General features: G+C 44.1%; 13 protein-coding genes across 13 annotated transcripts; 1 reads left to right on the forward strand and 12 right to left on the reverse strand.

Annotated features, from left to right (window-relative positions):
- On the reverse strand, nt 1-316 carry TbgDal_VIII3805 (endonuclease G, putative, putative, (fragment); the record flags this gene model as incomplete). The annotated part of the gene is made up of 1 exon (XM_011777412.1): nt 1-316. A coding segment is annotated over one exon (316 nt), but the record flags the coding sequence as incomplete, so codon positions are not given.
- A 1,613-nt stretch (nt 317-1,929) lies between these two features.
- TbgDal_VIII3810 (flagellum-adhesion glycoprotein, putative) lies at nt 1,930-3,570 on the reverse strand (the record flags this gene model as incomplete). The annotated part of the gene is made up of 1 exon (XM_011777413.1): nt 1,930-3,570. The coding sequence occupies one exon, from the start codon at nt 3,568-3,570 to the stop codon at nt 1,930-1,932; it is 1,641 nt and encodes a 546-aa protein (XP_011775715.1).
- A 342-nt stretch (nt 3,571-3,912) lies between these two features.
- TbgDal_VIII3815 (hypothetical protein, conserved) lies at nt 3,913-4,641 on the reverse strand (the record flags this gene model as incomplete). Its single annotated transcript, XM_011777414.1, has 1 exon — nt 3,913-4,641. One exon carries the CDS (start codon nt 4,639-4,641, stop codon nt 3,913-3,915), a length of 729 nt encoding a protein of 242 aa, XP_011775716.1.
- Nucleotides 4,642-4,875: 234 nt separating this feature from the next.
- Nucleotides 4,876-5,571, reverse strand: TbgDal_VIII3820 (hypothetical protein, conserved; the record flags this gene model as incomplete). Its single annotated transcript, XM_011777415.1, has 1 exon — nt 4,876-5,571. One exon carries the CDS (start codon nt 5,569-5,571, stop codon nt 4,876-4,878), a length of 696 nt encoding a protein of 231 aa, XP_011775717.1.
- A 192-nt stretch (nt 5,572-5,763) lies between these two features.
- TbgDal_VIII3830 (hypothetical protein, conserved) lies at nt 5,764-7,011 on the reverse strand (the record flags this gene model as incomplete). Its single annotated transcript, XM_011777416.1, has 1 exon — nt 5,764-7,011. One exon carries the CDS (start codon nt 7,009-7,011, stop codon nt 5,764-5,766), a length of 1,248 nt encoding a protein of 415 aa, XP_011775718.1.
- Nucleotides 7,012-7,535: 524 nt separating this feature from the next.
- Nucleotides 7,536-8,438, reverse strand: TbgDal_VIII3840 (hypothetical protein, conserved; the record flags this gene model as incomplete). The annotated part of the gene is made up of 1 exon (XM_011777417.1): nt 7,536-8,438. The coding sequence occupies one exon, from the start codon at nt 8,436-8,438 to the stop codon at nt 7,536-7,538; it is 903 nt and encodes a 300-aa protein (XP_011775719.1).
- Nucleotides 8,439-8,944: 506 nt separating this feature from the next.
- On the reverse strand, nt 8,945-12,682 carry TbgDal_VIII3850 (hypothetical protein, conserved; the record flags this gene model as incomplete). Its single annotated transcript, XM_011777418.1, has 1 exon — nt 8,945-12,682. One exon carries the CDS (start codon nt 12,680-12,682, stop codon nt 8,945-8,947), a length of 3,738 nt encoding a protein of 1,245 aa, XP_011775720.1.
- Nucleotides 12,683-12,826: 144 nt separating this feature from the next.
- On the reverse strand, nt 12,827-13,279 carry TbgDal_VIII3860 (T. brucei spp.-specific protein; the record flags this gene model as incomplete). Its single annotated transcript, XM_011777419.1, has 1 exon — nt 12,827-13,279. The coding sequence occupies one exon, from the start codon at nt 13,277-13,279 to the stop codon at nt 12,827-12,829; it is 453 nt and encodes a 150-aa protein (XP_011775721.1).
- Nucleotides 13,280-13,377: 98 nt separating this feature from the next.
- On the reverse strand, nt 13,378-15,951 carry TbgDal_VIII3870 (RNA-binding protein, putative; the record flags this gene model as incomplete). The annotated part of the gene is made up of 1 exon (XM_011777420.1): nt 13,378-15,951. One exon carries the CDS (start codon nt 15,949-15,951, stop codon nt 13,378-13,380), a length of 2,574 nt encoding a protein of 857 aa, XP_011775722.1.
- A 20-nt stretch (nt 15,952-15,971) lies between these two features.
- Nucleotides 15,972-16,331, forward strand: TbgDal_VIII3880 (hypothetical protein, unlikely; the record flags this gene model as incomplete). Its single annotated transcript, XM_011777421.1, has 1 exon — nt 15,972-16,331. The coding sequence occupies one exon, from the start codon at nt 15,972-15,974 to the stop codon at nt 16,329-16,331; it is 360 nt and encodes a 119-aa protein (XP_011775723.1).
- Nucleotides 16,332-17,273: 942 nt separating this feature from the next.
- Nucleotides 17,274-17,951, reverse strand: TbgDal_VIII3890 (deaminase, putative; the record flags this gene model as incomplete). The annotated part of the gene is made up of 1 exon (XM_011777422.1): nt 17,274-17,951. The coding sequence occupies one exon, from the start codon at nt 17,949-17,951 to the stop codon at nt 17,274-17,276; it is 678 nt and encodes a 225-aa protein (XP_011775724.1).
- A 2,842-nt stretch (nt 17,952-20,793) lies between these two features.
- Nucleotides 20,794-21,477, reverse strand: TbgDal_VIII3900 (hypothetical protein, conserved; the record flags this gene model as incomplete). Its single annotated transcript, XM_011777423.1, has 1 exon — nt 20,794-21,477. One exon carries the CDS (start codon nt 21,475-21,477, stop codon nt 20,794-20,796), a length of 684 nt encoding a protein of 227 aa, XP_011775725.1.
- Nucleotides 21,478-25,040: 3,563 nt separating this feature from the next.
- On the reverse strand, nt 25,041-25,586 carry TbgDal_VIII3910 (hypothetical protein, unlikely; the record flags this gene model as incomplete). Its single annotated transcript, XM_011777424.1, has 1 exon — nt 25,041-25,586. One exon carries the CDS (start codon nt 25,584-25,586, stop codon nt 25,041-25,043), a length of 546 nt encoding a protein of 181 aa, XP_011775726.1.
- Between the last annotated feature and the right edge of the window lie 1,126 nt (nt 25,587-26,712).

The following is a 26,712-nucleotide window of genomic DNA, read 5'->3' on the forward strand; positions in this document are numbered from 1 at the left end:
TCTCCTTGGGGTATGCGGGCTGTGGGCATTGCACGTGTAACACCTCTGGACTTGTGCGCTCAGTCATCTGTTGATACGGAACAGGCGATGGATGGCATTTGTCCACACCAAACCAACCACCACGCTCCACAACCATTCCTATCGCGCCTCCCGCCAACGCCGTACCAAGGAAGGCAAAGGCACGTCCCACGGAGGAAGCAGAAACCGCCATCGTATGCTTCTTCCTGCAGTTGATGCCACAAAGTGTAATAGAAGGAGTAAGTGGGATGACAGTGCACGTATCAGTGGGCATGAGCCGTACGGTGATGCGATGCATTTTACGTATCGCTATGAGGTCCTTCCGTCCACATGACGAATACAGTTACAAATGATCTTGCACTACAGCGGGCGGTATTAACGATAAGGTTACATCAGCTTCAGCACACTTTGCTTCTGTTTTTTAACCCTAGACTTATCTAATCCCTGCCGCCCATGCAGTTGCATAATTAAATAGAAGATAATAAGGGAGAATGAAAATGAATGAAGATGGGAAAATACGGTGAAGGAACACAAAGGGCACTATAGCAGTATAGGAGCACGCCACAAGAAGATGTGCTCGGACAAGCGGATGGATCACCAACAAGATAGGGGACCTTCGGAGGGTTTCACAGTTGGAGTCAGCATGGACTCACCTCAAAGGAAGACAAATAAGGGAAAAGAATAGAAAAAATAAAATTACGTTCCCCTGTGGCACAACGACGGCAAACGTCGGGGTACCTGAAGCTGTACAGGCGTGCTCGCTGTAGCGACCGCGCAGTCTTGTATTGTGCACTGCTTCACTGTAACATGATAGTTCGTACCCCAATATATGTTGCCTACAACCTTGTCCCCTACACACTCAGATGACACCGCATCAGTGGCATGCGGAACCGTGGTGGTAGGAGGCGGCAACCCAGAAACCTCCAGCAGGTGAAAATATAATTTTGATGGAGAGATCTCTAGATAGAGCCGGCGTCTATGTATAAACATGCCGGCTGCACTGAGGCCGGCGTTGGGTAACCCCAGAGCCGATGCCAACAACAACAAGAAAAAGAAATAACGACCGATCAATAACGATAAGAATGATAATGGTGGAAATACATGTACATGTACGGGAGCACATGAATAACTAGTGAATAGCGAAAATAGCGATCAGTTGAGTTACTGAGACCTTTCCACCCTGCTCTCACTCAGTTACTGCAAGCACGTGTTGCATGGGAGTGGAAGGACAGTAAGACATTGCGCATGTTTGTGTGATAGTCTAGGAAATTCACTGCTCGACCCTTTCTTTGTTGCCGTAGGCAGATGCGTAATCTTGCTCATCCTCATCCAGTGTACTCACGAATTTCGGACGAGCGGGTGCAGCATTGCACCGTTCACATCACAGCCTGCCATAGCGATTGTTTCTTTTTTTCTCAGGTTATTTGTAAATTGTAGTTACCATTGGAGTAATGCGCCAGATAAGGCGGTTTATAAATAATGTCGAGCTGCTCAGTGTCATGCGAACACGTACCTCAGCATTACGGAGGAAAATGGTCTAGTGTTGTTACCGTGTTTAAATAATTTCGGTCATTTAACAATCTGGTTGTTAGCGTATTGTTTCTTAGGTTTTCTCGCTAGCCGTTCGATTCAAACAATATACAACCATTTGTATGCGTGGCCAATCTTAATTATTCAAAAACATGGGAAAACGGACCGTCTGCCAAATTAATGATGTAATGCCCTTAATTGCTATACATGCGTGTTACATACAACAACAGCGTTCTTTCAACATGTGTGGTATAGTGCAAACGAAATACAATGCTAAACCCCCACACAGAAGTCCTGTGATGATGTCTTTCTGTTTCTCCACGTAGATGGTGAGCGCCATCACGTATTCTGGTGTGACATCAATGCCACTCGCAGCGGTAGTCACTCGAACGCCGGCAACCGTACAAAGGCGAACTTTACGTTGTACGGGCTTACCACCATCAGGAAAAGAAGTACGATAGCTACCGCACCAAGAAGTGCGGAGGAAACGATACCACCGAGACACACCCCGTCGCATCTAGATAGACGTGCGTCATCTCCGCATACGGACTCAGCTAAGGTAATGTGCTGGCAATCATCCACACACTTCACCATGCAGAGCGGCAACAGGTGACTCCACTGCTCTTGCTGCGACAGTTCTTCAAGGAACATCCGGGTCCACGTCCATGGAGACGAGAACAACCGCTTCTGCGCACGTCCCTTGCTCATCCCGGGGGGGCCCCTGTAGTTGGTAATAAGGATGGTATTCTCAAGGTTCATCATTGCAGTAAGGTTTGTCCACGTCGAAACATTTGTACCACCAGGCACGTTAATCTCACCGGGTGGAAGGAACACAGCATAGAAGTCCTCTGTACGAAAGGCTACCTCCACATCTTTCATAATCCATGAATACAGGGCGTGCATGAGCCGATCATTTCCCATTGGGAACGAGGAAGCGCGAAAGGCGGCAACAGCTGTGGATCTCGGAGGTGACCCGGGCGTTGGCGTGGGAGTCACCGGCGGTAGTGGTGTTGGTGAATAGCATTTCTCACGGACGGCGTACACAGCTGTTTCGGTTATGGCATAATATTCACATCCATTCACCTTAACCAGTGAGACAATCGGCCCATGCATCCACTCCATCACCTTCTTAGGGCACAACAGACCGGTTTCAGAGGAATTCAATTCAAGGGACATGATATGGCTCTCGCCGTTAGGTTCACCGTAATAATAGAGCTCATTTTCGTCCTCAGTTAACATCAAGGCATCGACATAATCGAGACAACTCATATTGGCGATGTCCCAGCTCTTCTTGTTACCATCCGAATCGCTGAGGCTATTCAGGTCCACCGCTGCAATCCACGAGGTCTCCTTCACGACATACATGAAATTCCGCTTCTTGCTTATTTGCATCACACCAGGTTGAAAACCTCCAACAAGCTTCGCCGTTACATTGTTGGACACACTTATCTGCGAGTACATAATCCTTGAATTTCCAGTATCCGAAATAAATAAAACCGGTGCCCCGTCTTGTTCATGATAAATAATACTACTCGGTTTATCAACTTCATTGGCCGCAAACTTCGTCACCATTCCATCAGCATCTATCCGTTTCATGCAGTCATTATCCCTGTCCGCAACGTATATATCATTGTTTACACCAACAACAGAGGTGGGATGATTAAAACGAGCAACCTCTAAAGAACCAACTTCGTCACCACGCTTTGCAAGATTTCCCGCAACGGTGTATATGCCAGTTTTGTTTACGAGTCGCACGGTGGACCCACCACCTCCAACATCACATAAAAGTAAAGGAAAGCTTTTGTCCTTAAAGAACCCACCCATCGCCTTGAATAAGCGACCAGTACCGTTTATGCCATCCGCCTGCCCACTACTACAGTTGATACAACTGTTGAAGAGGTTCACAATCACCTTGGTGCCCACGGTTTGGTCTCCTATAACGGGGCTCACAAAACCCAGCAGCAGCAACAACGCTGCCACGAGTGCGGCCAATGCTTCCCGTGATTCAGTCCTGCCACCCATTCCTGTTGCTCCACACTGTGATTCTATCAGTCAGTCGCTATATGTATATACCCTACGGATCGACCGTTGGGAAACAAACCTCAACCACAAAAGCGACCTATTAGCTCTGCTCAGTGAGCTCACAACTCCCTTTAGTTGTCTTGTGATGATATTATTATTCACACATCAGAACAAAGAATACAAAGGAAGCCAAAAGAGGAGAAAGGAATCCGACACGTGAGAGAGAACAACAGTGGATGCAGACAGACGAAAGAAAAACACAAATGCATTGAAGCCACGCATATAGGGTTGGGGAAACATATTCAGAGTTTGAAAGCCACGCTTCACTCCTTCGTATTTTGACTAAGGCAACGCAGACCCGCCACCCGCCGGTCCCTTACCAATGTGGAGGAAATTGCAGTACTTCCCACGCCTGCAGCCCTCCCGAGTGAGGAAGAAAGTACATACCCTGCCATATGTTGCATTTCCCACGTGGCGCTCATTTCGACGGATCTGTGAGAGGCGGTAATCCTCAGAAGAGGATGCTGCACTGGTTGGGAGCAGTGGGGAACCTGCAGGGGATGGCAGTGGTGTAGCCATGTTCTGTTGATGAGCAGAGTTTCGACCACCCGCCACAACCCCTATTCCCTGTGACGGAGGGGCATGTGGTAGTGATGAGGATGCGGTACCCCCCGCACATCCGTAAGGCGGTGTGGTGCCAGTAGCGCTGTTGTGTGGTAGGGGGCACTCCCTCATACGTCCTTCGGCATTAGCGTCCCGCGGACGACCTGAGGCTACTTGGAGTTCTATAGAGAAGGGGTCGGGGCAGTTAACGCCACAGTGTCCGTTTATGGCTGAATAGAATTCCATAAGTGCCTGATGCGCTACGTGTGTCGGTGGCCGCAGCGAGAGGACGTTAGGTGTAGCAACGGACAACACTTTCTCCGATGATAGCGGTTGGTACGGCGAGTTCTGAATTTTGCGCACGAGGCACACTGCCGATGGAGCTGCATGCTCCACAATGTAGTTCACCATCGCTCTAGTTGTGAGTTGCTGGGTAGTTGACGTTGCTTCCGCAGACGAGATAGCCATTCAACTACACGCGTATATACCCCCCACCCGTGCGGTTTTACAATGTTTCCGGGAGAAGAAATGAGGCTACCTTACCTTGGGATATTCACCCACACAAACGGAAATTATCAACGATCCTACCTGCTTCGGTGTGGTTCTTCACATGCATCTGAACAAACCAACAATCAGTAGCAGCACAGCAACAATGTACAACAAGTATACAATCACACCATTTCACTTACATAGATTCTCCTTTTAGTCTTCCTCATCCTCTTTCCCTTCGTAACATACCTCACTTTCCTCCACTTCCTCATCGCTACTTTCCAATTCAACACCCTTTATGCAGTGCCTCATCATTGCTGCAGTTGCTTTTCCTTTGTAAATTTCGACTTCCTCTGGTTTTAGCATAAGGAAATCTCGAGCATACGATATTTTGTTGCTTTGTAGGAATACCATTAAGGAACCTAAAGTACTCTCGGCTAGTTTTTTGCTTTGAAAGACACGTTTCTTGTGCAGTTTGTTACCCTCAGCAGCAAATGTTATGGCGTCTATCTCATGGTCGTTAGCAGGGAAAAAATCTCCGGCAGGGCACAGGTGTTCACCAACGAACTTCACTAGCCTATAGTTATGATTGGGATGCACCGTAACGTTTCCAGTGTTGGGACATGGTAGCAATAGGATAGGGGTCTCCTCATCCGTTATGTCCTGCAGCAACACACCCGCTTGTCCAAGTAGTTGCCGAAGGTTCAGGGACGGTGCGGCAGAGGACACCTGAGTTACCCTCCCATTAATGCGGATAACAAAGTGCGCCTCCTCATCGGTTCCACACTCCTTAGATCGGCCGCGCTTGCGAGTTCCCTTAACCACTTCTTGACCCGCCAATCGTGTCATGACCTCTACCAATACCTTTAGTGATTGATCAACGGGGGAGAAAATCTTAGATAAGCACATATGGATGGCGCGGAGACGGTGCAGCAAGAGCTAAGCCATTGATAGGGATACACTTTCCCATCTTTATTGGGTTGACAAGACTCGATGCGGGTGATTTGCTTTGTTTGCTAGTATCTTACGCTAACATGCTGTAGATTGGCCTGCTAGCAGGCACAGAATGTGAGTCTTCCCTTTTGCATTTAAGCTACTGCGCTAAACGTGCCGGTCGTCTAAAAGCGTCGACCGTCGTGTTGAATGTGTTGCCAAAAATATTTCTCCACCGTCGGATGCCCTCCAAGCGTAAGTTCGGCGTGATGCCTCTTCGTAATTGCTGTCTAGTTCCACAGTTTGCCGGTGGCTATGTACATGCCAATGTGCTGACTGTTCAAGTGCTCCGCTTGTCCTCGAAAAGTCCTCCGTCTCTGTCCTGTGCGGGTGGTGTGAATTGCGCGCGTTTGTTGAATGCCGATATCTCTGCGAGGAACGGAACCCATCTGTTGCGTCCCTCGCGTCTAGCCACACTGTACTTCTTCCCTCTGGCTCCTCGACATCTTTCTGACCGTAATCTAAGGGATTGAATTGGCCCTCGTTGTTGCTGTTATCATATTCCTCATCATGTTCGTCTGCAAAACCACCATAGTTCAATACTTCCATTGACATGCCTGAGCTTATTCGTTGGTGGGCGTTGTTACTGCTTGTGCTTGAGGTTGGTGGTCTGTACCTCACTTGCTGAGGCGACCAAGATGGCCGTATTCCCTCTTCCGCGACAACTGTGGGCTTCTCGAGCATGTAATCCTCCACTCCCTCGTGTGGCCAGCTAGTGCTTGCTCTACTCAGCATAACAGGCGTGATACGCAAGTCCGTGTATCCACTTGTACGGGGTAGTGTGTCGGACGCCGTTGCTGGGAGCAGCATTGAGGCAGAAGAAAGAGAGGCTTCAGCGTCACGGTGTGCGTGAGTGTGCGGTGATGGGCGGGGGCGGGCACTCGTTGCCTCATGTGGATGTCTTGGTATTGCTCGGTGCTGGCGCTGCGCATGCCTCGGGTGATAATATTGTGAGTGCTGATGTTGTGATTGTGTGGGACGGCTACTGTGTGCATGCTCCAGTGAGGCGGGTGTTGGTCTCTTCGGATGCGAGTATATCATGCGTGGTTGCAATATGGGAGCATCATAATGGTAACGCAGTAGGGCGTTTTTGCTAGCCCTGTGGTACGCCATAAGTAAATTCGGGTAATCCAGCGGTGAGCAGGCGCGTGCTGTGAAGGGAGTGGTGATGAGGTGAGAAACTGCGGAAGTGGGGACAGAACCGTGGCTTGGATGTTGCTGTTGGGTATGTTGTGGCCCCGCTTCGTTGTTTTCAGTGCGGACACCTGTCGCCCCACCCCATGCCTGCTCTACGAAGGATCGAAAGAGTTCTTCTGTAATCATTACTACATTTGGTACCATACGCACGGGGCACATTCATATTTCATTATTGTTTTTTTGTTTTTCAACGCATTTGAAGATAAAGGAAGTGAAGCGCAAAATTAAGAGGATACTAGCACCGAGCAAACCCCTATCCATCTACCCTTCCAGTGAGGTGGGATGGTAAGCACCAACTCAACTAACGTAGAACTATTTAAAGTGACTGGGTGTTTCGGTAGCAATCCCCCCTCGGCACGAACACCGTTACTTCCTCTCGCCAGTCAACCTCCTTGTATACCACACCTTCATTACTTTTGGGTTATTCAACTTATTATATTAGTACGTTTTCTCTAACAACCCTCTCCTACGGTCCACAGGAGTGCACCAACATGAGTCATCCACATTTCCACGCAATCACAAAGGACTTTTCCTCACCGCAAACTGCACAAACAAATTCGGTGTGAAGTTTTTTTTTTGAGTGAAATGATAAAATGAGACAAAATCTTCAAAATAAGAGACGGTGAGGGAGGGAAACGAAACAATCGCATCATTTGTTTGTTGTTGTTGTTTTTTGCACTCCGCTACACGGCACCTGTGGTCACCCGGAACCGCGGGTGACCCTTACACAAAGCCAACCCCATCAATGTCCCAACTGCTGTTGGTTGCCAGTCATAATAGGCAATACATACCGCACCTACCCAACATGCGTAGCGCAACCAACCGGTGAAACTGTTCAGTATTTGAACAGGTGTAAATCCTTGGTGAAGGTACTGCATCACAAACAGGGCAGCAACAATATCCCATGGCCCAAACTGCTTCTCCGACGTGTTGTTCGCCAACTTGTTTCCCACCCACATAATAAATCCAGAGGTAACAGCGGTAATCACACAATAAATTACGAGGCCGCGGGAACCAATTGTGGGGAGCACACTATGGCACATTGTATGAAGGAGGAGCATCGAAAATGCCGCAGAGAGAAAATTGTTCATCATAAACGAGTGCAGTAACCACGCCCAAGGTGCGAACGTGGCATCGATACCCCAGTTATCCATCCACCACTTCTCTTCCACATTACTTCCTGTGCTGCATAGGCAGAAAGCTGTGAAGAGAATGAAGTTAAATGCGTTGGCACTATTGTAAATATCCGGGAATTTCCTGATGTCTTCCTTCAAACCCTGTATATGAGAGTGTATGCCGCTAGTCGTATTGGCCCGATCCCCCCGAGGGGCTCCGTCCTCTCCTTCTGCTCCTCCCTGTGACGTCTCGTCAGCAGACCCCGCTGCCCTTTTGTGGGCCCCAACGCGCATCCATCGATGCTGTTCACTGAGCGCAGCGCCAAAAGAACAACCGCGGCCAAGAAAACGCGCGTGAACACGTGATGAAGAACCGACGTATCGCACCGACACCCAACTTTGTGATCTCATGATAACACTTCGTTGGCCCGCAACTGCCGGAACGCACAAGAGACACCGCAACCGCAGCATTGCTTTACAGTTCGTGTACACAGGAAGAACCGCAAATTAGCTGACTGAGAGGGTTCGATTGCGTTACCTTTTCCCCTCTTTGTGTTCCACCGCGAGAGCCTTTTCACTGAGTATCCGTATGCCTAACGGTGCAGAGGGGGAAAAATGTTGTAGATTCTTCGTTGTGTGAAAGGAGAAACTTTCTTGCCTTCCTCACACCAGCTTTCTTTTTTCTTTTTGTGCGGCGCCCTTAGCCGTTTAACGTGTGTTCACAGGTACTTATCAACAGTAATGGACTTAAAGGAATAAACACGGGAAACGTTTCACCGCTCCTGAAGGAAAGAGACCGCCCCCCCAAAAAAAAGGAAGAAATACTGCCACCGGCAAAAAGATGAGTGCAAATCTTGTAAAGATACATGATTAGATTGGAAACATGGAAGCACAAAGTGTTTAATAAAATCAGCGCGGACCCTTTGGTTCCCCAGGAACACTATTTCGCATAGGAGTGTCAATAATTATTTTGATATTTAAAAACAAAGCTTCAGTGCTTTCGCCGCTTCGTCTCGTACATCTGCTGATTTGTCTTCCACCAACAATCTCAATAAATCCAACACAACGCCATTCTTTTCTTTTTCAGTGAAGAAAGTCTTTGGCAATGCATTAGACCCAGTGCTTCCACCACTCGCGGCGACGCCAGGAGAAATTTCGAGTATACCGTACAACTCCTTCGCCACGACCAACCGCACATTTAGCACAGGGTCGTGACCAAGTTGATCAAACAGCGGAAGCAGAATGGATCTCTTATCGACTCCAATGCGTACAGCAATGCGCAGGAGGGAGCTCCTGCTGAGGTACGTGGCCATAGCTTTCGGAGAGTTCACAATAAGGGGCCACAAGGTGTCGCTGATAAAAACATCATCTTCGTTGTCGTAACAAAAGCGACTGCAAAGTGACTGCTTCTTCCGCAATAGACCTCCGGTGCCGCTGCCGTGGAGCGGACCACCTCTTCCCACTTCCCGCATCGCACCTGTCAGAATATCTCTGCCCCTGCTACACCTTAACTCATCACTTGATGGAGACAGTTCTTGTTTTAGTAGGCGGCGCGCAGCTGATAGTCGTTCACACATATGAACCAACGATTCCAGAGCACTGTCCCGTACAGCCTTCACCTTGTCAAAGAGTACATCAACAAGCAGCGGAAGCAACTCCTCTTTCGCAAAACAGTGTAAAGGGTCTACCCCATCCTCGGCGAAAACTGCTCCACAGGGCTTTCTTGCACTTTCGACGTTGCGACTTTCGCGCAAACCAATCTCTAGCAGGTGTACGCTCCGTGGCGTGCGACTGACATCAAGTTCAGCAGCTGCTAGTGAGTTGGGTGCAAGGAACCTTAAGCACATCTCTGCCAAAAGTGTTGCATACTCTGCTCGATACCGCCATATTTCGTGCTTAGAAAGTCTGTTTAAGCAGGCAGTCAGTGCACCCTCGCGGAGTTCCAGTGCCTTGCCATTTCCATAACTGCCCATAATGGCCGCCAGTTTCCCAGCACCAGCGGTCCTCGTGGAGAGCAGTGCTACCAGCTCCGATACAAGTGACAACTGCACTATTGGACTACAGTCCCCAAGCAACTCCATGAGTAGGCTAGTGGTCCTATTAAGGCAGTCTAACCAATCGGCTTTGGGAACACCACGTGGATTAAACTCACAAACGGTCACCATGGTGCTGAGCGTCCGCGACAGAACAGATAAAGCAGCAGCGGCCCCTGACCGCACACGTTCCTCCTTGTCCTGCAAAAGGCCAGCACAACACGCAAACACCACGTCAAACAGTTGCGGGAGATTCTTTGTTACCGTACTTGTAGCAAGTAGTACTTCGTTTGGGCCAGTGTTACAACTCGAAATACTTTCTTTGGCGCTGCTGCTTTTGTAGTGAACTCCAGGGCGGATGGGATCGTTGTAATAATTACCTGCCGCTGTCCCCATATCAGGACGGTTTTTATCCGCATTTTTCACACGTAGATCCTTCACCAAACCACCGGGGAACGTAAGCCGGACCATACCTTGTCCAATTGCCGTGAAAACACGTGCCGCGCATACGCCAATGACACAACGTACTTCCTCTTCCTCATCCTGAGCCATTTCTTGCAGTTCACCGTCTCCCTCCTTCGGGCCTGCCCACAGCTCCGTGTGCAAACGGCAGAGATACACCACGCATTCCTCCACCAGTGAGGGGCCATCAATAGGATGGTGACAGCCAATGCGACAAAGCAACATGATGATGGAGCCCGTCAACTCAGGAAGTCGCTGCGTTACCAGCCAACGTGTTTTCCAGGAAGGCGCTGAGGCCAAGTGCACGACGCAGTCACGGTAGAGGGAGCAGAGCTGCCGCAATAGCGATATCTTTTCCCTCAGCGTGAGTCGTGCGCTAGATGTCCCGTCACGCAAGAAGTCTTCTATAGCGTGCGGTCGTTGCAGCTCATCCAGCAGTTGTTGCAAGCCATCAAGGACCGCCTCAGAAACAGTGAAGTCGCGGCAAGCGGCACTCTCAAGCATCAGCGCCGCATTGCCAATGAATGGTTGGGGCGCACTGACCTCCTTCTTTACCGATCTGCTAAAATTCCCCCTACTCTTGTTGCCACCACGGATTCCACCTTCTGGGGAGACGCCGTCATAATTACCTCCATCCTGGTGCGGAACGAGGGGAGTGATCGCATGTCTAAAGATATTACACACGGTAAGGAAGCATAAACCAGCTTCATATGCAGTTGCCATTTTGGGATTCGATGCGTTGGACCAGTCAAGAAGCAGGGGAAGAGAGCGAAGGATACTCACAAACAGCACGTTCGGCATTCTCTTAGCGTCCGCGGCAGTCAAACACGCATCCCAAACGTCTCGCTGAGAGGCGGTGCATCCCGCAAGACCGAGTTGGATGGTGTGGCGCCCACTGCCATCGTCCACCACGGCATTTGCTGCCTTGCCAGACTTTGTATCTCCGGAGTCGCTAACATTCTTCGCACTCTCCACTTTCGCTATTGGCGAACCACCACCCCCCGACACAAAAACTTGCGCTTCAACCAAAAGTTGCATTAGCTCTTTGCAGGGTTCCTGTGTGCAACTGAGAATAGACCGCCCCACATGCGTCCTTGTCGCGACAAAGGTAAACTCCACCAGCTCCTCTACAGAATTCATCAGGGTAGATGTGGAAACACCTCTGTTGTTTTCGTCTACGCGCATTGCCCATGTGATAGACGCGAACACATTGCTTACGCACTGCACTGCGGCGGCCACAGCCGCAACGTAACGCGACCGCAGCATTGTTTCCATAAGTCCAAGAAACATTGTCCATCGGTGATGAAACGCATCACAACGCTCACGGTTTCCCGAGTAATTAGAAGGGTCGAGGGCGGAGCTACGGGCTATCAAACTTGCTGTAACACCAGGCTCTTCAGCTCGCTCTGATGCATATTTGCAAACGTTGTTGAGGTAGTCAGTTATGGCCCCGCGCAGTTTACTTGCGTGAAGGTTTATCTGAAACGGATCCCACACGTCATTGGACGTACCAGCAGCGCAGTGTATATCATTGCGGTCATTTATACGTGACCCCTCAAAGCGACCGTTCACTCCACAACGAGTGGAGTCTCCCTGCTTTGAGGTCCGGCCAAACCCTAACTCATCACTCGCCTCGCTAAAGTCATTGCTGCAAGGAGGAGTTTTTACATACTTTGCCCTCCATTCGCGAAGGTCAACACTACATTCCAGCGAAACGCCGAAGAACAGCGTTGGGATAACTACTTCAACGAGGAAGTGGCGCACGCCACTATCCGCTGACTCGCCCATGCGTGCAACAACGGGGACCAGATCCCTTATTGTTAGAGGCGAAGAGGAAGATGTGCGCAACGAGCCAAAGTCCATGACGGTTAGACCAACTGAAAAGCTGAGTTCTGCATCTTCCTCCTCCAAGCAACGCAGCAGGTATGGTACTACCTCTTGCCTCGCCCACTCTTCACCCATAGCTAACGACAGTGCCATTAGACGTCGCACCGCAGCGTACCGCGCCTGCTGCCGTTCTGGTGGCTCTTCATCAAGTTCCTCAGTTGCCCCTGCCGTAAGCGGGAGTTCGTTGAACGACTGATCGTCCGAGAACGCCAATGATCCTACGCTGCTACCGGCATGGGTTTCTCCAAAGTTGTTGACGCTGGGGTCTGAGGGTGGAAGTGGCCAGTGGATGAGGTCTTGAATGACTGAGAAAGCTACTGTGCTGTTTTCCATCGTTCAGAGGTGTGACGCACCCAGGAATATGGCGAATAAGTATGGATATTATATATAAGAAGAATGAGCGTCACTGCTTACTTCACTACACCCAACCGTCCTCCTCTCCCTTTTCTATATAGAAATGAAAAAGAAATATATACTCTAGGGTAATATGTCTGTTGTTTTTCTCTGTGCACCCACGCGTTGCAAGAAATCGCGATATATCAATTTGCCTTTTGGCTTTGCCAACGTCCCCACCTCCAACTTTCTGTGTCTACCCTTACAAGCGAGTACAACAAGGCTTGTACACGATAACTTCCCGCAACCACGCCTGCCATGAAGGTGAAAGAAAGAAAAAATGACAGAGAGCAAAGAGTAAAGAGACATGTGACATACACACGCAAAAAGAAATATCGTCTTGCACATGTGTGTGCTCATTTTAGAATTTAGCAGTGCAATCCATGCTTCCTTTTTTTTTTGTTCGGCTGAGTTGTTGTGCAGGTTCTGCATTATGATAATAATTATGTTTAATCGAGCATGAAGATCCGTGATAACAGAAATAGGGCGATAGAAGGCGAGGTTTGAGCAGTGATTGACGAAACCGTGCTTTTGCATAGGTGGCACTTAAGTCCCCGAAGCGCGACAAACTTATTCGCCTCTTCGTCGTCAAAATCCCACCCCGGACGCCGCTGCTTCCGCCTTGACGTACTTCCTTACGATTCGTCCAGCTTGGCATACTGTATTACAAGATGTCTCCCATACAAATGCGTAGATCCGAGTGTTTGCTTTGCACGGCGAGCCTCCTCCTCCGTGAGAAATTCCACAAAAGCAAAGCCACGATGATTGTTCTCACGATGCGAGGAAAACTGGTGGCTTTTGCGGGGGAGCCGTACACTACGTACCTCACTAATGGCGGTGAACAAGTCGCGAATGTCACGTTCAGTAGCTTCAAAAGGAACGTTCTTTACGACGAGTTTTAGACCATCGCATCCCGGGGGCACATTAGAATCACTATTAATGTTTCCGTTGCTTTGACCGGCGCCCCTTCTCGAAATGACGTTGAAAACCTTCGCCACACCGTCTTCCCCATCCCCGCCTCCATTACCGGTAGCGCGTGACGCTGGGGAAGCGCCGTTAATCGCAGCGGTTGTTTGCTTGCTCACAACACAAGCCAGTGTTCTTCCCGCCATAGTTCTTCCGTTCAGCCGCTGCTGGACGTAGGACATAGTGCTTGCATCGCAGAGGGTAAGAAATGCCCGTCCTTTTCCTTGTTCCAATTCCAATCGCTCCACAAACTTATCATGTGCCCTCGCCAATCGCGGGCAAGAGTCCAACAGGAAAGTGTTGAAGTCTTCCTTCGTGGAATTAAAAGGGATGTTAGTTATAAATAGCGTAAAGTGTGGAGTACCCGCCGCCACGCCAACATGGTTGCCATCCTCGTCCACGTCATCGACCCTGCCATTCCCGCTGTGGGAAGGGACCCGGTCGTTGCAATCACCTCCGTCTTCTGCGGTAGAGAGAGAACCGATAGGAGCCCACTCTAAAAATAACGGTGCATTTTTGAAGAGTTTATACGACAGGCGCTGGAGGGCAACTCGTGCATCCTGTTGATGCACGTAGCGGAACAGTGCGAAGGCCCCTGCCGATGGAAATGCTGTAGCTTCCAACGTCCCATATTTCAAGAACATCTTACTGAGCTGCGCCGCATCTGCCGGATCGCCCAACGTAACATTCTTCACTAAAATGGTAGTATTACTACGCGCTTTCAAAAGGTTTTCGCGTGCACTTTCCAGCAGACTAAAGTCAATTCCCTCGTCACCCAGCACTTCCTTTATCTCTGATGTAAGATACGCCTCAGCTATTGCCGCCCGCACTGCCGCACCACGGGCGTCAACCGAAACAACAGCGTCCGCGGTTACTCCAAGTCGTTTTGCCACAGTTTCCACTGCCGTGTGACTGTTCATATACGTTGAGCTCCATGCCACTGGTGCAACACCGGATGTCCCCTCTCCCTCTTTGCGCCTGTCCTTCGCTTTCTGCCGTTTGAATTCGCTATTCCCAGCCAACCCTCCTGCGGTCTCCTCGCTCCTCTTGGCGTATGGATCCTCAGTGGCGGCTGAAACTCGCAAGAGGCGACCCATAAAGATGGCCCCTTGGCAACGGGAAAGGGCATTAACCGCATCTTCCACCCGGGCAAACTTTACGAAGGCAGCACCCTTGCTCTGTTTGGTGTCACGAGTGAGTGGTATATGAACAGCCTCCACAGGTCCGACGTGGGAAGAGGCGAACTGCTTCACATCTTCTTCGGTCGCAATAAACGGTATGTTGCCTAAACGGATGCGGCGACTTTCCCGCACAACCTCCTCCTGGTCGTCTCTGGGAGAGGGGTTCTCAGGACATAAAAGTTGATCCTCCTCACTCTCGTCACCTTTCTCTAGCACTTCTCCCTTTCTTTTGTCACTACCGCCACCCCCCGATGCGTCATTGCTACTGCAGGCTTGGTTAGCCGACTCCTTTGCTAAGGAAGACAAGAAATCCATGTCACTTATTTCCCCAAGTTTCTTCTGTCGTTCAAGTGCTTTTTCCAACTCAATGTTGGGATCTTCCTGTTCCTTCTTTCCCTGTGGCTCGGCATCGCCATTCCCGCCGTCGCAATCTCCGGTTGGGGATGCTTCCGCGTCTGCGGAAAGCTCCGGCACTAGTACTTCAGTGGCCCATGTTGGCCCTGTTGTTGCTCGTATCCTTTCAGTAACGAACTCTTCTCGCCGCTTCCTCTTCTTGGCATCTTCCTCACTCTCTCCAGCACCATCCGCATTTGGAGCCTTTCCATCTTTTGTTCCCAATTCCACATCCCTTGCACGTTTCTCGCCTGTGCCCTCATATTTTATTGTTGAACTTTGATTATTCTCCTCTTGTTCTTCCTTTCCCAACTTTTTCCGCATGTTTGTCGTAACACCCACATCAGCAAGGCCCTTCGCCACATGCACCTGCAACTTGGCCTCACCAAAGTACGTTCCATCCAGGTGCCGCACGATGAAGTGGCCGCTTGCAGCGTTTCGAAATCCAATGAAGGCCATTCGGATGACGCCCTTCTCTGAAGCATCTGGCGCAGGTGATTTCCGCGGGGTTCCCCTTCCCCGTGCACCCGGTCGTGGGGCACGCTTGAGAATAACACAATCCGTTATTTCGATATGAGGCCCGTCGGGGGGAAGCGACTTGAGCAGGTGGCTTCGAAGCTGATCCTCCGTACAGTTGCGTGGTAGGTTCAAAATACGTACGCGAGACATGCGGTGCCGGACCGACGTGAATGGTTCTCAAAAGCAACCCGTACACTGGAGTAAAGGCGGGAAAAGAAGGTCAAGGAGGGCGACAAAACCCTTTCCCTTGTACTCAATGTGCTTGTACAGCTCCTATCACACCAGCCCTACTAAATTCCCTATTATTTTCTCGTCTTTTCCCCTCTTCCACCAGTGAAAGGGGTAACCACTTCTACACACTACTAAAAATTAACAAAGGGATATCAAACGTCCATATGTTTTTTTTTTGTAACAAGTGGAAGAACTGGCGGTGGCACGTGCGAGAAAGAGTAATTTTTTTTTTCCATGTTGAAACTAAGTTCTCAAAATCTTCACCTCGGTGTGACTCGTTTGAAACCCAACCGACGTGATTTGGCTGTAAGCCGTCTATTTTATGATTTCCCTCGCGTACCCACTCATACGCATACCGATCTGAAAGTACACAAAATGTGGGCGAACATCGCATCATGTCACTTTTTTCCTTCCTTTTTATCCCTTCTATTCCTCCTGCGCAGGTTGGGAAACATAGCGCCAATTAAGTAGGCGTTTGCACTCTTCACAATCCAGTCCCTCCCTGCAAGGTCCGTCCCGGCACATATACGGGGCGGCAAGATACGGTGCTGCCTTTAACCAAGATCCACTAGGGCAACTCAGTCACTCAACTCGGAGTTGCCAGAAACATAACTCAACGACTCGTTTTGTTTTTTTTTGTCAATATTCATTCGCCACACCAAACATAACTGCCTGCAGCCATTTGCTTCCACCTTCCTCACCTCAAGCAAAATAGAGGAAAGGAGGAGAACTAATAGCGGACCCTACACGTATCCACCCGCGACCAATACTCCGGTGAGAAGGGTTGCAACCCCGCGACGTCGGGGTAGGTGAAAAGAAAGGCAGCGCAACATGAGAAGCTAACCACGTAGAAGAACGACCTCATCAATAAAATTACCAAAATGATTTTGCCAATAAACGTAGGCACATTCTCCAAACCCATTTTGTACCAGGCGAGCTAGTCGTCACGACTGATGTTGTAGATCAATTTTCCTGACTGCGCCTAATGTCCTCCTAGTCTACCTGGTTACTGACTCGGCAGAGAAATCACCAAAAGGTAAACAACCACCGGAAAGAGCAGAACGTGACAAAAAAGAAACAAACAAAGATAAGCAGAAGACGACAAAAGGGGCTGAAACACGTATCATATTGATGTTCCACAGATTTATATGGAGAAAAATAACAGTCGATGGCCAGCGCCTCACCCCCTCCTCCCACCGGACCCATCAGCCAAAGTAACTCGCGTATCTCGTGACTTAATTTCAAACAACTGACAGATCCTTCCGTTTTCTCTTTCCCAGAGGTGCGTTTGTATTCTCACGACGGTAAAATTGCTGAAGCAGTACCACCGCCTCCTCCGCCCTATAACCACCGCAGCTTTCATATCCAACTATTGCAGCATCCTCACCACTACAACCCTTGTAAGAGTTGTGTACGGAAAGGACGGTACCATTCCCCCCAAAACGGGGGTTAGTGCAACCGAAGTAGACCTTCCGCACACGGTTGTATAAAAGCATTGCAGCACACATAATACAGGGCTCTACCACTACATACAGAACATAATCCGCAAGGTCCTGTGAAACTGCTCCGCAGTTGCCTCCTCCTCCTATATTTTCACTCGTCCCTGCTGTCGCTTGTCGCAGGAGTTCCTCCACTGCAACAAACTCTGCGTGGGCCAACGCATGTCCCTTCCTGTTGGTAGCGTTACGTCCTCGTGCCACAATTAACTTTTGTAAGGCCAAATCATCTCCTGCTTGTGCCTGAGCAGCGGTGGAGGAATCCGCTTTTACCAACACACATCCAACCGGTACTTCACCTTCTTCTAATGCACATGTTGCTTCCTTTAGAGCAGCCTGCATAAAGACATCACAATACACAACACTTTCATTCGCCTCCGCTGTACCTTTTAAATTTGTGTCTTTGCCTGTATCTTGCACCATTGGTGCTAAAGAATAAGTGAATAATAATAATAATAATTGAGCAACACAATCAATAAAAGAGAAAGAGGTGGGAACCAAATTAAAAAAAAAAAGTGTAGAGCGAGTTGAAAGAAGATTGGCATCTCACAATAACAACCGGTGTGTGTGTGTCTGAACCAGGAAAGATGTGTAGATGCCGAGCATAAACCATCCCTGCTAAGATCCAACAAAGTTTGACAGCGTGTTGGTTGACGGGAATATAACTTTGTTGAGTTACAAGAGGGCGAATCGTAGATGCGTAAAAGTACGTGTGAAGGGAGGAAGTTTATAAATAAATAAATTATTGTATTTATAAAATTGTTCCGAGAGGGAGGCTACGAAGGTAGGTAAAAAAGCAAACGCATCAAGTAATATCAACTGCACCATTGTTCCACATCCAAGCTGTCCTTTTTGCTTCCTCCTTCCATGCATCTGTTCACTTCTTTCATTATTTAATTTTTTTTAGTATATAAATAAACATACGCAAAAATGTTCTGTCCTCCGTTCCGAATGTTTTCTTTTTTTTTTTTCTTCACCTTTTTTTTTTCATGCGCTTCATCTTTCAGTTGCTCCTTGCCTCCCTTTTCCTTCCCGAGTTTTTTTTCCTTTTCCTTTTTTTCTTTTTTTTAACTTTCCTTCGTTTCTGCTGCAGCGCCAATAATACAATTACGGGAGACGTACTCTGCAGGCTTCACCGCCATCTCCGTTGAATCACCCACAGTAAAAATTGAAGGTAATCTATGAGTAGCGGGGACGTTAACGGGGGGGGGGAAAAAAAAAAGAAAAAAAAACAGTAGTCTACAAGGAAGAGTTTAATGCTTTGATGAAGTATACAAATATCCTCGAGGTTAGGTTTGTTGTAGAGTCTTCTTTCCATCGTCATGATTCCAAAAGTGTCTCTCTTTTCTTTTCTTTTCTTTTCTTTTTTTTCTCTGCTCTCCCTTGGGTTTTACCGGGTGTGAGAAAAAAGATGGATGAATCACTCAAACAAATGAATGACGGACGAATGGCTACTGCCACACTTGCTTTTCAACCACCACAACACTTGAAGGGATAATCAAAGAAGTCAAACAAATGCACAAACACAAACACAAACACATAAACGAAATAATGACAACACAACTATGAACGTATTCGAAATGTAATGCATCGACATGACTGATTGCAAAAGGGATATTCGGTTCAAAGGACTGGAAATGACAAGGAGAGTCAACAAACAAATAACCGATCGAAAAATTAAGAAGAAAAGAAAAAAAAAGACAGGAAAACAACGCCATATACCGAACTGTTTTGTGTCTAAAAGAGGGGAAACCATAATATATATATATATATATATATATTTATTAATAGTTCTCGTCGTACACTTTACATTCTTTTTTTTGTTTTCACTTTATTTCACTATACGCTGCTCTCTTTTGTAACTCCTTCACTCCTAATCCAGCTCCCACACACAGTAGTGTTGCAGCGCCGTGCATACATATATATATATAAATAAATAAATAAATATATATATATATATATTAATATATAAATGTACGTAAACTTCTGGTGCTGCTGCTTCTTTTTCTTTTTTCTTATTCTTTCGTCCAAGTGTCCTACATAACATAAACAAGGAAAAAAAAAGGAGGGTAAAAGTATGGAGTGAAATTAATATAAATACACACAAAAATAAGGAAAGGAGGAGTCGGGGGGAAGGGAAAGGAGGAAAACAAAAAAAAAAAAGAAAAAGCATTACGATATACTAAATCTTTCTCTCTTTAGATACTTCCTACCCTTCACATCTGTACACGCAAGGACATATATGTTAGACACATACATAAATCAAAATAAATAAAAAAAAAAACAAACAAAAAAACAAACAGAACAGATCAGTCGCTCACAGATTGTTATCATCTGCATTATGTGCTTCGACACTAACACGTTTTCAGTGCTTCCCAAACTGGAAAAGAAACGTGTTAGTGTCTCTCTTTTTTTTAAAAAAAAAATGTACAATAAACACAATAATAACAGCAGTAACAGTGAACAGCGCAATATATGATGAGGGAAGGAAGGAGGATAAGGAGTCATTATCTAAGCATTGTTATTAACACAGTAGTGGAGGCGCTGAAATAAAACTGTATAAAGCAACTATACGCATCATAAATAATGAAACATGTTTCAGAAAGAGTTATGTGATTTTTTTGTTTTTTTTGTTTTAAACGTCTCGCTTCTTCATTATTTCACCACACCTTTCAAATACAAACATGCACATATGCCCGTATCATCATACATCACAGGAGCGTGTACGACTGTGTCTTGACGGAGTTATTTTCTCCGCATTTCTCATCTTCTCGTTCCACCAACAAAAAAGTTTCACTCCTTCCTGTGTTTTTTATTTATTTATTTATTTACTTATTTTCTTCCTCCATCCATCAGCATTCCACTGTGCAAGAGGAGAACAGACGTCTAATAATGGATAAAGAAAAGGGAAGTAAATATAAACAAAACAAACAAACATTATTTGATTATGTTGACGCAAGGTAAGCGAGGAGAAAACAACCGAAGGTGTGAGGACCGAAAATGGCTCTTGACATTATGTTGCTTAAAAATCTGCAACTCCACACGCTTCATATAATGCACTTATATAAATAAATATATAAATATATATTGTGTGCATACACGCATGCATGCATTTCCCTCGTCTATTTGTTCTTTTTTTTTTGAATTTTTAATATCATTTTTTTATTTTTATTTTTATTTTTTTTGAAAATATCCCCTCATCTTTTCATTTCTCCCACCTCCTCAGCTCCGCTTCGCAAGCGACGAAATTATGATATAATAACATTTACTCCCCAGTAAAAATGTTATATGTTTGACGGTTTGCATGACCTGCACCCGGGCGAAAGGAGCGGTACGCCACCGGCTGACACGTGGGCGCTTCGGCTTTTGGTTCCATCACACCGCGGCGAACACCAGCCGGTGCAATTTGTTTTTTTATCGGTTCAGTTGGTTGTTTTTCTGCTTCTTCCTCCTTTTCTTCTGCTCTGTAATCGACACCACCTCCCTGTTCCACACCATCATCCATTTCAATTACGACGCCGTAATATTCATCTTGTGCTTCAACATCTTGAGAGGGATGATGTTCTGCGGTGTTATTATTAACTCCATAATGTTGGAAGGAATGATCTGCTGCCTCTTCTTCATCTAATTCAGCTCCGTCTTCATCCTCCGTGTTGCAATACTGTTGCTGTTGCTGTTGCTGTTGATGTTTTTGATTACACACCCCTCGTATGGGTTCATTATTTTCCTGCTCACCTTTTCTGTGGTCGAATATTTTACCTCCAGCGTAGGCTCCTTGTACGCATGTTGTGTCCCATTTAAGATCTCCCTGTCCCATCAATTCCTTCATGGTATTTCCACCATTATGTTCACGGTAAAGTCGGCTCTGACGGACACACGGACGCTCGCCGAGTACATTTCCCTGATTTTGAGTGAGTGAAGGACCTCCCAAATGCCTATGGCCGCTCATTTGTTCCTCTTCACCTTCTTTTTCTTCTTTTCCTTTTTTTTTTTCCTCCTCCTTAACTTTTTTACTTTTACTCTTCTTCAACTATCTTTACTTTGGTGACGGTGATGATATATATATATATATATATTTAAAAAAATGACACTGAAGTGATCTAGTGGTGAAAGTACTTTTTTTTTTTTGGTGTGCGTGTGTGTGTGTGTGTGTGTGTGTGTGTGTGCGTGTTTGTTTGGGAATATTTCTAACCTGTACGTTCGCTGACTGTCTTAATATATATATATATTATTTTTCAGTTCAGTGTTATGTTGTGCTGCACTACGCTTCCTTTTTTATTTTATTTTATGTGCGCAGTTTTCACTCTTTTCTCGGGTTTGATGGTGAATATGTCTACTGTTGCAAGAGCTTCTGTTGTCGTCTGTTGTTGTGTGAATCTTGTGCTAATAATACTAAAAAAAAAAAAAATTATTATTATTTCCTCTCCTGTTTCCTTTCCTTTCCCTTTTTTTAAAAACAAACTTTTTCTTCGTTTCTTTCTGCCGTTGTTATTGTAATCGTTACTGCTTCTCTCCTGTTTTTTTTTGTTCTGAACGTAACTCAACAAAAAAAAAAGAATGAGAATAAGAACATACACGTGAAGAAAAAGAAAATAAAACAAAACAGCAACACATCAAAGCAAAGCCAAGTAAAGAGAGGAAGCGTTAATTAATTTTGAACATACACAAAAATTGAGAAGGAGAAGAAGGGGGAAGGGGGGAATCAAACAAACAAAAGAAAAAGAAAAGGGAGACAAGGAGGGAGGAAAAAAAAAAAGGAACGGCGCCTAATTTTTTTTAAAAAAACAACAAAATAACGAATATGACGTTGTTGTTAAGATTAGATATTATTAAATATTATTAGTTATAATAATAATAATATTATTATTATTATTCTTTTTCCTTTTTGATGAAACTTGACAGCGTGTGAGTGCATGTAGCATCATATGACGAAGCGGAGTTAAAGCTCCAATGAGCAAAAATAAATGAAGAGGGTAAACGAAGGGAACGAGGGAACTAAAAATATAAAGTGAGAACAAAAACAAAAACGAAACAAAAAAAAAACAGCGAAACGAACAAACACACGCATACGCAGGTAAAATAAATTAAAACGAAACAAAACAAAAAAGGAAGAGAAGAAAAAGAAAAAAAAGAGAAGGGAAAAGTGTCAGACAGTCACACCACCAAATAGTCAATACGTGAATAAATGTACATAAATGTATAAATATACGTGCAGAGATATGTAACGTGCGGCAAATTTAATTGTAAAGTAAAATGTATAAATATGTAAATGTACGTATGCATACGCGTAAATATGAATATATATATATAAGCATACAAATATCCTTTCAAATATATGTGGATGTTTTTTTTTGTTTTGCTTTTTGTTATATTTACTTTCACTACTTAATCACGTATGCCCAACGACGAAACACTTGCTGCTGGGAAACAGGGGGGGGGAAAAAAAACGGTAGCGCGTCACTTGAACTTATTTGATGATGGTGTTCTTTTTTTTTTTTTTCCTCTTCATATTTACTTCCGTTAATTACCCTCTCAGGGTTTCTGCTTTCTTTTTTCCTTCCCGAATTTTCCTTTTTTTTTTTGTTGAATTCATACTATTTTCTTTGTTTGTTTCCTTTACCCCCTCTTGTTTTTTCTTTATTTCTTTTTTTTTTTAAAGAAGAAAAAAAAACACAACTCTGCTAGATTATTATTATTATTACTGTTAATTACCATTGTCACACGTGTGTGTGTGTGTGTTTGTTTTCTTTTTTTTTCTCTTTTCTTTCCTTTCCTTTGTTTATTTTCTCTTTTGAATGGGCTTTCAGCCCATACGAATTAGAAGAGGTGAATAAATCACACATTCAGCGTAAGTGTTAAATAAAAATAAATAACAAGAGAGATGAATGAGCGAGCTGAAAAGAGGGAAAAAGTTATTTTACTTTTTTACTTCATTTTGAGTGCGTGTATGCATATGTTTGCCCTTTCTGTTTGGTAAGATCATATAAATTGTATACCCATTGTCATGAGTTCTAATTCACATAACTTCACTTATTCTCATTTCACAACACATATTCATAAAACATATAAATATACAAATATATAAATATAAATAAATATATATAATATATATTTATTTATTTTTTTCTTTTTTGAGAGAGGATATTTGAGGGGCTGACATCTCTATAAACACTGAACATATAAATACATAAATTTTACTCTTCATAACATGAGGTGGAGCGCAACGACGTGAAAACAAATAAATAAATAAATTCGTATGTACGGCGTGTTGGGGGTAATAAACAATTCAAACAAACAAATCGTAACGATTATTATAAATGTTATTTTAATAACAATAATAATAATGATACATACGTGTACATATATATTTTTATGTTTATGTATATATGCACATGTGCCGTTTCTAGAAATAAGGTACAACACAAAACACACAAAAATAAGAAACCCAACGTCTTTTTTTTTGGTAGTATTTCTACTATTGTGCTTTAATCTTTTCTTCTTTAAAAAAAAAACCAAAAAAAAAACACACACACACACACAAAACATCCCCTATTTATTTATTTATTTTCATTTTATATCCTTCCGCCCATTTCCATCTTTTTTTTTCTTTCTTTCTTTCTTTCCTTCTTTCTTTTTTTCTTTTTCCTTATTTAAAGTTGATATCTGTGCCCCGTTACTCTTCTATTTCTCTTTTTCTTTCCCTAATGCAGATGAGGACAAGCAAAAGAGAAAACAAAGACATGCTCACAGATATAATCTTTTTTCTTTTTTCCTTTTCTTTTTCTTATTTAATTTTTCTTTCTTATATAAATATAAATATATATATATATATTTATGTTTTTCTTTTATTTTTTCACTTTCCTTTTCGAAAAATATAAATGTGGGAGAGATGATTTAAAAAAAGAAATATTAGTATAAAAGAAAATGATTGGTATTGGATAATTATTATTTAATATTGTATGTGAAGTGGGAGTAGTAAATATTTATTGTTAATATAAAACCAAACACTAAACATAACAGAAGGGTGGAGAGGGGAGGGGGAGGGAGGAGAGAGGGGGAAGAAAAAAAAAAAAGAAAAAAGAAGGGAGCAAAAACATATACACACAATCAAACAAAAACACCAAAAAGATAGAGAGAGAGAGAGAAAAAAAAGAAAAGAAAAGAAAAGGAAAAAGTTCTGACGTGTCCACCTCCACCTCCATCTCCACCTCCACCCCATACATTTACACACATATTATAAATAAATGCAAATAAATATAAATATTAAATAAAATATTACCGTATCCCCTGCAGCTTATACGATGTAAGCAAGGAGTTGGTAAATTTATTACAAGATATAATCAATTGCTTCAGTCATTTCGCTCTTCATGAATACATTCGCCCGCAAGCCTCACTGCTTTTGATACTAAAGACTTAAGAGCATAACAAAAATAAAAATAAAAATAAAAGGAAAAATAAACTAAAACACCACCAACAAAAACAAAAACAAAAACAAAAACAACAAAAATGAAGTCATGTCATCATCATCTTATTCTTTCTTCTTTTAAAGCTTTCTTTCTTTTTGTTTGTTTGTTTGTTTGTTTGTGTTTTTTTTCCCCCCTTCCCACCTGTTATATCTCCTGCGGTGTACGGGAGATGACGTAATATATAAATCGTTAAGCCAAATATAACTGGTTTCAGGAACGGTGCGTGCGTGTGTGCGTGTGTGCGTGTGTGTGTGTGTGTGCGTGTGTGCGTGTGTGTGTGTGTGTGTGTGTGTGTGTGTGTGTGTGTGTGTGTGTGTGTGTGTGTGTGTGTGTGAGGGGGAACAAAATATATACAAAAGCCCGTAAGCAATAGCGGAATAAGGAGAAACTCACACGCACATTTCATCAATACACTAAAGGCACATATTTTAAAATTGAATAAATACAAAAAGAATGGATGATAAACAAAACATATGAATGGAAAGAGGAAATGAAAAGAATAAAAACAAAAAAGAAAAGAACGAAATTCAGTTTTTATTTTTTTTTCCCCCTCTGCATACATTCTTCGCTCATTGGTGATGATTGCATCCATCACAACTTTTTCAGAGGCATTTATATTCCGCTTTATTTAATGCTATTTGCGAAATTATTTGTGCTTTACGAATGCCGCGACAGGAAAAAAAAAAAAGAAAAAAAGATTACGACACTCCACCTTTTTTTTTTTTGCTCACAAGGAGCAGAAATTATGTTGTGACAAATATGATGGATATACCCTCCTCTGAAAGTGTGAAGTACACAAATATAAGAGAAACAAGAAAAAAAAGGGGGGGGGAACAAAAAAAAAAACTAAACCAAAACTGAAATAAAAAGAAAAAAAAAACACACAAACACACAAACACATAAACACATAAACACACAAACAATAGGCCAAAAAAAAAAAACACATATATTGGCATTGATATGACCAAATATATTGTTAGCCTAAAGGGAAGGAAGTAATTGAAAGAACCAAATAAAAAAAGATAACGTATGAAAATAAATACAAAAAAAAATGGGGGAAGTATAAGCAGTCAAATACACAAACCCGTTTCACAGGAGGGGGAAACGAAACAAAATGGAATGAAACGAAAGAAACTTCAGCAAAAGGGGAATATATCGTTGATTTGTAGATTATTTCATTTTTTCCCTTCCTTATTTAAAAGAAAAATACATCTCTGTGTAATATAATATAATGTAATATATATATATATATATTACAAAAGTTGTGGCGTTCTAATGCTTTGCTTCCACATCCTTCTCAAATATATAAATATTAACCATTAGCTGATCAAAAGTTTTAATCATTTGTTCGTATTATATTTTTGTTCTTCATATAATACACCGTATTTTCATTCATTTATCATGTCATATGCGATGAAATGCCCAAAATATCATGGGGAAAAAATTAAAAATAAAAAAGAAAAGTGATATGAATAAATAATTATATATCGTAAAAAAAAAAAAGAAAAAAAACAAAGAAAAAAAAAAGGAGAAGGTAAAGAAGAGAAGAGGAAAGAGGAAAAAAAACAAAACAAAAACAGCAACAATAACAACAGCAAAAGCGGGAGAGGAAACATAAGCATTATTTTCCCACACTAAATAATTTGACGCCGCGAGAAGGCACCAAAAAGCAACATCATCATGAAAATCAGCTAAATTAAAAAAAAAACAATACAAAA

This window comes from Trypanosoma brucei, chromosome 8 (assembly GCF_000210295.1).
Source record: "Trypanosoma brucei gambiense DAL972 chromosome 8, complete sequence".
Lineage (NCBI taxonomy): Eukaryota > Euglenozoa > Kinetoplastea > Trypanosomatida > Trypanosomatidae > Trypanosoma > Trypanosoma brucei.